The sequence below is a fragment of the Octopus bimaculoides genome, chromosome 19 (genome assembly GCF_001194135.2).
Source record: "Octopus bimaculoides isolate UCB-OBI-ISO-001 chromosome 19, ASM119413v2, whole genome shotgun sequence".
Lineage (NCBI taxonomy): Eukaryota > Metazoa > Mollusca > Cephalopoda > Octopoda > Octopodidae > Octopus > Octopus bimaculoides.
The window spans coordinates 51,642,168-51,651,129 of NC_068999.1; the positions used below are offsets into that span (position 1 = coordinate 51,642,168).

The following is an 8,962-nucleotide window of genomic DNA, read 5'->3' on the forward strand; positions in this document are numbered from 1 at the left end:
TATATATATATACGAAAGAGAGATGACAAAGGAATAAATGAACTTCATTAGCTTACAGCTGTTTCTGCTACAAGATGCAGTGAACGCATCAGAAAAACTGAGAGACCACTGTAATAAGTGTGTGAATCTGAGAGGGGAATATGTTGAATAAAATCATAATTAACCGAACCGATCTTCCTGTATTTCTTTCACCCATCCTTAAGAACTTTTCAACACCCCCTCATACTGACATTGTAATTGAGAAAGTTGAAACCACAGTACTTACCAGCAGTAAACTCCAAAACATGTGCCAAAGGCAAATATCCTATATATGTGTCATGAGGCCTGGAAAACACAGACAGGTCATTTTGAATATGTGGCAACAAACAGCAGTACATACCTCACTTTAACAAATACAACAGATAATTCATTTAATACTGAAAGCATCAAAAGTTTCATTCTGCAGCTGCAACACGGTTACTGATACAGGAAGTAAATAAATGCTGTCCGGAGTCCTGAGACCAGTGTGGTCAGTTACCCAGTTTCCACGGCATGTAAGTGACCGAGATCGCAACACAGCCCCTGAATGGGACACCAGTCCATCACAGGGTCACTTATTTACAGCCGAGTGAACTGGAGCATTGTGAAATGAGCCATTTTGCTGAAGAATACAATGCAGCGCCTGGTTCAGGAATTGGAAAACGAAAGCACAATCTTGCGGTAGCGAGTATGACACCCTAACCATGAGGCCGTGCACCTTCACACCGATACAGCTCAAGGCCAAAATTTTGAAACCTTCAGAAATGAATCAAAACTGAATTTAACAGATTTTGCTGTGTTTTTTTAAAGATGCCTAAAATGGCACATCCATAATGTGACTGATTCAGCTTCAACATGAGATCCCAGATTAAGTCACTTACTAGAAGACTCCTTCTAGTAGTGAGTGGCTGTCAGAGTGTGAGTGGGTGTAGGTTACTGTCTCTTTGACATTGAGTGATAGTTGTAAATGAGTGTCACTGTCATACAAGCAGTGCCATTCATTTCCAAACATTCTTCAAAAATATGTCCAATCATGAGGAAATATTACCATGTTTGGAAACAGGTGAGGGCTGGCAACAGGAAGTGGATCTGGCCATAAAAAAAAATCAGCCTCAATAAACTTGAAGAGTGAATGTTAAAACAACGATGATGATGATACCTTAAAGCAAATGCATAATACGCAATTTGTATCATTATCGTCATCATCTTCATCATTTAACGTCCTTATTCCATGCTGGCATGGGTTGGATGGTTTGACAGGGTCCGATGGGCCCAAGGACTGGATGCCTTTCCCAATGTCAACCACTTTACAATCCGTACTGGGTGGTCTTTTTACATGCCACCAGCACTATTGAGATTGCCATGAAGATTGCATGACTATGAACCCTGAGTGAGGAGAAAGGGAACTTTATGCTCTGAGGATAAGGAGCAGAAAGAGGTGAAGTATGAGTGAAAGCAGAATGGGTAGAGGAGCAACACAACTACTTACTATTAACCAAATAAATAAATAAATAAACCTGCCATCACCTCATAGTGACAGGTTAGCCCTAAGTCAACCCTCGCTAAACAGATGTACAGTCAAAGACCTTCCAGCCATAACCATCTCCCTTCATTGTTTCTTTTGGAAACACAGTACCATGGCTTATATTACCAAATATCCCTTTTATTTCTTTTAAAAGATGGTAGGATGTGATCTGAGTGAGATTTCCTTGCTAGTTCTAGCAAGTGAAACAACCTTGTAGTGAGCCCTTCATTAAATAACGCTATTTAGAAGGCTAAGAGTAGTTAATTACCTAGTGGTCCAATAGTTCAAGCAGATATTCAGAATTTGTGTGTCCAAACTGTGTTAGCATGGAAGAAAAAGTTTGTGTAACTCATTCAGTGGCAAAGAGGAGATAAAGAAAGGAAGCAAGGTTACTTACCCTAAATTTGGTATTCTAGAACACTGACCCGACATTCCTGCCATTAAATTAGCATGACTAATTAAAACACCTGGAAAACAGGAAAAAATTGTTAGATAAAAACAAAAACAAAACAAAGAAACCTGTATACACCTGTATGTACCTGTGGATTTGTTTACCTATTATGTTTTTGCTGTTACACTTCTTTCTGTCATTAGACTATAGCTATGCAGTGGCCCCCACCTCAGAGGGTTTTTTTAACAATCAGATCAATCCCAGCACTTAATTTTAGTGATACAGGACATAAATACAGTGCACTGTTTTTCAAGTGGTCCCAATATAAAGACAGACAAACATATAAACAACACACACACACGTGTGTGTAGTATTTATGCTTTCTTTGATAAATTTTTAGAAGGATAAACTTAAATAGTTTGCAACATAATTTTTTGAATTACAGGTACAACAGAAACAGGAAGTAAGAGTGAGAGAAAGTTGTGGTGGAAGAGTACAGCAGGGCTCGCCACCATCCCCTGCCGGAGCCTCGTGGAGCTTTAGGTGTTTTCGCTCAATAAACACTCACAACACCCGGTCTGGGAATCGAAACTGCGATCCTATGACCATGAGTCCACTGCCCTAACCACTGGGCCATTGCGCTTCCACATAGTATATCTAGGACAATACTAACTAACGTAACACACCCTGCCTTTTTTCTTTTCAGGGGAGCTGGGTATGATTTCAGAAATTTAGCTGCTATTTCATGCAAATCAAGCGAAGATGTAAAGGTTGCCTCATTGGTTCAAAGCAAATGAGGAGGAGATAGTGATAACAATTCTATAGAGGACAAGAGGATAGAGAAAGGAATAGAATCTGCAAGTAACCTTTTGGTCTCCCTGTTGAGCCACTTGTATACATCATCACAGCAATGTCATTCTTTTGAGGTTTCAAAGGCTTGGAATCATCTATAAAAGACAAATGAGAGAGTAAGAAAACAAAACAAAAAAAAAATAAATAGAAAACAACATGATATTATAACAAATATTTTGCCATGTAAAACAGCCCTTCGCACAAACACACAAACACACACTACAAAAACTCTTTGAAGAATTCCTGAAGGGATCCTAATCTTGAAATACCAGGCAATATTATTAATCACCAGGCTGTATTTAAAATTTTTTAACTTGCATTGCTTTGGTTTAAAAAAAAAATATTTAAAACAAAAGAAAATGGTATATTGCTTTCACTGGAACCACACAGAGGCTTACACCATATTTAGAAGACCAATGAATCAAAATATTGTCAATAAATGATATAAAAGTAAATAATTACTGGGAGAAACCTTGGACCCTATATCTATTACTTCCGACAAACTGTTTATACTGACAGAAGGCGAGATATCATGTGAAGGTATCTTTTTCTGGTCAGCCATATACACGAGTCGATTAACTTTGCTGACACGAGACAGGACATTCTGGAAAAGATAGAAGAGAAAAAAAAAGATGAAACAATGTTTACATCATCAAAAATTATTGTCTACATTCAATAGAAAACATTTGGAGATTTAGAGAGGAAGAGAAACAAACAGAATGCAAGGCAAATGAAATGTGTGAGAGAGAGAGGTTGTGTGTGTCCAAAAGCCCTGGGAGATGGACACCAGTGTTGGAGACAAGACCAGATTTTTTGAGGGTCAGAGCAAACAAAGAGGGATTAGTCATTGCAAGCACCTCTGCCCAACAAAGAAATTCATCACCTTTGTCAAGGCTGGAAAGAAGATGCCCACTGCTTAGTCTGTCTCCTCGGGGTCTACTTGCAACAGTAAAAGACTGGGAACTGAAAGTCAACCTGAAGGCATTGTAGTGCAGCAAAGTAGCGACCAAACAAAATACATGCATTAAGTATGTGCAGTCAATAATGTTTACAACACTAGCACTACTGTATGTATGTATGTATGTATGTATGTATGATTACACTTCTGCCCATTCACATAGACACACATAATAGACTTTTGCAGTTTACATCAACCAAATTAACTCACAAAGCACTGTAAAGCCTGGGACCACAGTTTAAGATATTTACCCAAGGTACTGCACAGTGGGACTGAACCCAAAACTGTGGTGGTAAAACAAAGTTTTTAACAACACAGCCATGCCTGTATCTATGAGAGAGACAGAGAGAGAGAGAGAGAGGGGGGGAAGAGAAAGGGAGGAATACACACACACACACACATACATACATACATACATACACAGAAAAACAGAGTTCCCTGTTGAATCGTTTTCCACTCTTTTCAAATTCATATCCTACGACCTAATAAGGATATTAATTAATGAAGATGTTTACACAAGTGAGGTTTCACCTCTGCTTCCTCCAAACCTCTAAGAGGATTTGAACCAAGCATGACAGGCTAGCCAACATAACGCTGAGCTAAACACAAATTTCAGTCTATTGATGCCATGTAGTCCCATGTTGTTCTGAAGTCATTTACTACTGGCTGCAGTCAATTGACATTCTTGTCAACATAGTAACCAGGAAATAAACCATTTATAATGGGAGGGAAACGTATACATATGTAATGAGAGAAAAACCACATGTTGGCATCACATGATCTTTCTTACCACCCACTCACTAAAAAAATGGGAGTAAACACCAATGAGTTGCAATTTTAATTGAAAAAGAAACAAGAAAAACTGACGGAATTTTCTTTTTTTTTTCAAAAATATAAATGCTTGTTTTCTTAATAACTCATATTCATTACTTTTTAATTACTTTGTTTTTTTTTTAATTACTTTATTTCCTTTGAATTTTGGTGAGAACATATATATTAAAACTGATGTTCAGCCATTTTCTCAAACAGTGCATTCTACCCTGACATGAGAATTTACATTATCATGAAGCTTGCTTCCCAACCCCATGGTTCTGGGTTCAGCCCCACTGTGTGGTAGCTTGGGAAAGTGTCTTCTACTACAGCCTCAGGCCAATCAAAGCCTTGTGAGTGAATATAGTAGATGGGAACTGAAAGAAGCCAGTCATATATATATATATAGACTTACCCACTCCCCTGAGATTGCTGGCCTTGTGCCAAAATTTGAAACCTATATATATATATATATATATATACATATATATATATAATTAATTTGCAAAGGTGTCATTAATTCTATTATTATCCAATGTAATTATTTTAAGAATGATAATAACAGAGTCAATGACATGGGCGATAGCAGGCCAAAAATAGCATTAAACAGCCAAGGGATTAAAATTAATCAAAGGACATACCAAGTATGTCTACCTGCTTGAAATAACAGTCAAAACTCATTATTAAATCGCCAAAAATACACTGATGATAACTACAGAAATCAAACGGAAGCAAATTCGGTTAAGACAATCTACTTAAATACATTTAAGTATTTGGACTCACGTGAACCGGTTTCTGCACTGGCAAAATTTATTTTGCCAGTGCAGGTAGGCATACTTAGTATGTCCTTTAATTAATTTTAATATATATATATATATATATATATATATATATATATATATATATATATATATATATATATATATATATGTATGTGTGTAAGGTGGTGAGATGGCAGAATTGTTTAGTGGCATTTCATTTGTCTTTAGGTTTTGGATTCAAATTCTGCCAAGGTTAACCTTGCCTTTTATCCTTTTTGGGTTGATAAAATAAGCACCAGTTGAACATTGGGATCAATGTAATGGACTTAACCCCTTCCCTAAAACTGCTGACCACATTGCCAAAATTTGAAATCAATCATAATAGAAGGAGCCATGCAAACGATTACACTTACTTTCACTTTTGGTAACAAAGTAGCACTGGTGAAAACCACATTCACTTCAGATTCATTGATCCCATGTACGATTGCTTTTTCTCCCAACGTAGAATAAAGAGTGACCACTGCAAAGAAAATTAAAACATGTACATTATAAAATAATCTGAACAGTTACATACAGAAGTGCCAATCACTTAAACTAGACGGAACCTATGGAAGAAGGAAGCCCAGGAAAACATGGAATGAAGTGTTGAAGGCCGGTCTCAAGACACTGAGCTTTATGAAGCAGATAACAAAGGCACTTTGCGATACTCAAGAAAACCTATCCACCACAACAGAATTGATACTTGTGTTGGCGCCACATAAAAAGCACCAGGTACACTCTGTGGAGTGGTTGGTGCCAGACAATGGAGTCTGGTGCAGCCCCCAACCTTACCAGCTCTAGTCAAATCATCTAACCCATGGTTACCGAGATAATCTACTATAATAATACTCATGTTTATGAATGAGAAAGGAAGGGGTGATAGATGAATAAGGAAGGAAGGAAGGGATGATGTCATACTTGGTAGTGGGATGATGAAAATTGTACGCTGAAAAAATAAATCAAACAGCATTTCAACTCTGTGTGAATATATCTGTATGTAAAAGAGGAGGTATTTGAACGTGTGTGTGTGTGTGTGTTCGTGTGTGCTCAATGGAAGTGGGATTGTTCATCTTTGTTCGCTTAGTATTTTGGGTATATTTTTTGATTTGGTTGAATCTTGGTTGTTTTTTTTTTTTTTGGTCAGTTATTTTTAGCGTTTTGACAGAAAAAAGTCATTCTAAAATTGTTTTTTAATGTAAGCGTGCCCAAACAAGACGAATGCTTCCACAGAGCAGGTTTTACAGCCACACCACCCAAACCAACCAGGTGAAACCGGGCTTAGCTGCTAGTCAATATATAAAGATCAATAAAATGGGTACCAGACTGAAATATATTCTGGGGGTAGATATGATCAACTAAAACTTTTAAAAGTAGTACCCCAAAATGGTCAAAAGTCAATGACTGAAAGTACTAAAAGAACACACACACACACACACACACATACACACAATTATAATAAAAATATTATTTTATCAATGACAACTTCTATGTAAGACACAGGATGTGATTAGATGTAATTTCCTTTCGTGATTCTTCACCCACTCCTACACATGAACATACAAATAAATACACTGGGTGCTAAAAGACTGTTCCTGCTGCAGTTGTTGTTGTTCATCTAAACTTTCAATGTTTGTCGTATGATATCAGCCTTTTCTGTAAGGTCAAACTTTATCAGCGAGGTCAACATCCTAGAACTTTACATAAATCAGAATTAGAGTTAGATATAGGCTAAGAATGAAAAGCTATGAAATTTACAGCAACATTCTGCTAAGAACAACAGCCATCACAAAAGAAACCACTTTGTTGAAAAGTAGAGGTTGCTTAATGATACGGAGGTGACAGTAGTTATTTCCTCCAAGTAAAATGTGAGAAAACCATCTTGCATGCTGAATTTAAATCAAGCCAAGATCAATTTTGCCGTTCGTCCTTTCAGAATCGGTAAATAAATGTACCAAGGCAAGATGATGTTCTTGCAAGTTTTCTTGCTGTATGCTCTGCTAACTTACATGGATGACTGGAGAGAACTAGAGGGAGAATGGAATTGTGAGATTTCCAGCTATGTATTATCGTACTAACTGAACTCAGGGGTACATTAAGCTGTGCAGATATTTTTCTGCACCCGTTGTCACTCTTAAAAATGTCAACAATGTGTCCACGGAGGTCTTAACTAATTTGTTTATTTTTCCCCATGATGATGATGTTCACTCAAGAGTGATATTGTCAGAACTGATGCAATAGCTATAAATGCTCACAAACTTCTAGAAAACTGTAGATATTCTGGAAAAAAAAAATCATTTTTATTAAAAATATCTGGAAAATTATTCAATTCAGTTAAATGTACTGTAAACTTTTGCGTTTTAAAGTTCAACTTTTTACCATATAAAATTTTTTCCATTCATTATTATGTAATTCTGATTGTTGCAATGAATTTATTACAAAAAACTTCATAAATGGTGGAAATTTCATTAACCTGTGTTAGCTCAATATATGTAAACTTCGATTTTTGACTGTGAGATGTGAACTTTTGTGGGGCACTGTGTATGTATTATATATATATATATATATATATATATATATATATATATATATATATATATATATGGCAATAAGTAAATACAGTCAAAGGGTTCGAGTGTAGAAAGATAGTAAGCTTCAAGCATTTATACACACAGTACAGACAACAAAAAGCAGACACTATATAAAATATATTTAACATCACAAGTTACACACTTTTTCCCCACACTGAAATTAAAAGGAATTTTGATAAGCTGATGGTCACCATATGACTCATGGCTTAAGTAGTGCGGTCAATTTGTCCAACTAAACCCTTCAAGGTGGTACTCAAACATGGCTGCAGCTTAATGACTGTGACAAATAAAAAAATAAAAGACAAAGAAATATATATAAATGAATAAATAAAAGAACTTGTACTTACATGGAAAATTATATGCCAAGCACATCTGTGCGATGATCATCCATTCAGCTCGAGTTTCTGAGAAGATCAAAACGTGGTCCCTCGGTTTGAGTCCTAGTTCAAGTAGACCACGGCCCAAGCAATGGATCTGCTCGGAAACTTTGTTGAAGGTGGAGAAGTTGTACTCCCCCATAATCAACTGGAAGAATGTTTAAAAACATATGGAGAGATCAGAGAGAATTAAAAGATATAAATATCAGCAAATTATTTCAATATTTTAAATAATAATTTTACTATAAGGTGGTGAAGCTGGAAGAATCATTAGCATGCTGGACAAAATGTTTAGCAGCATCTTGTCAATCTTTTCATTCTGAGTTCAACTTTGCCTTTCATCCTTTTAAGAGGCGATGAAATAAGTACAAGTTGAGTTGAACACTGAGATCAATGTAATCAATTAGCCCTCTCCCTCAAAATTTCAGGCCTTGTGCCTTTAACAGAAAAGAATAGTTTTACTATTGTTTTTAGAATGTTTGAGTTAAGATATAAACATAAGCAATGTTCTTGTTGTTATGGTTGTTTAATTTCATGTCAACTTTTAATGAGCCAACCTGTGTTGCCGGGAATTGAACTCCTGACCTTATGATCGTGAGCTGATTGCCCTAACCACTAAGCCACGCACCTTCACTATATATAT

General features: G+C 36.4%; 1 protein-coding gene across 5 annotated transcripts in view; it reads right to left on the reverse strand.

Annotated features, from left to right (window-relative positions):
* The window catches only part of LOC106879061 (long-chain-fatty-acid--CoA ligase 4), an 84,596-nt gene that overhangs the window by 10,268 nt on the left and 65,366 nt on the right, over nucleotides 1-8,962 (reverse strand). For all 5 annotated transcript variants that reach the window (XM_014929598.2, XM_014931102.2, XM_014928848.2 and 2 more), the window contains 6 exons: nucleotides 8,290-8,467; nucleotides 5,729-5,835; nucleotides 3,249-3,390; nucleotides 2,801-2,881; nucleotides 1,941-2,010; nucleotides 266-324 (listed from right to left, as the gene is read on the reverse strand). In XM_014929598.2, coding sequence (XP_014785084.1) covers nucleotides 266-324; nucleotides 1,941-2,010; nucleotides 2,801-2,881; nucleotides 3,249-3,390; nucleotides 5,729-5,835; nucleotides 8,290-8,467 — 637 coding nt within the window. The remainder of the gene's footprint in view (nucleotides 1-265; nucleotides 325-1,940; nucleotides 2,011-2,800; nucleotides 2,882-3,248; nucleotides 3,391-5,728; nucleotides 5,836-8,289; nucleotides 8,468-8,962) is intronic.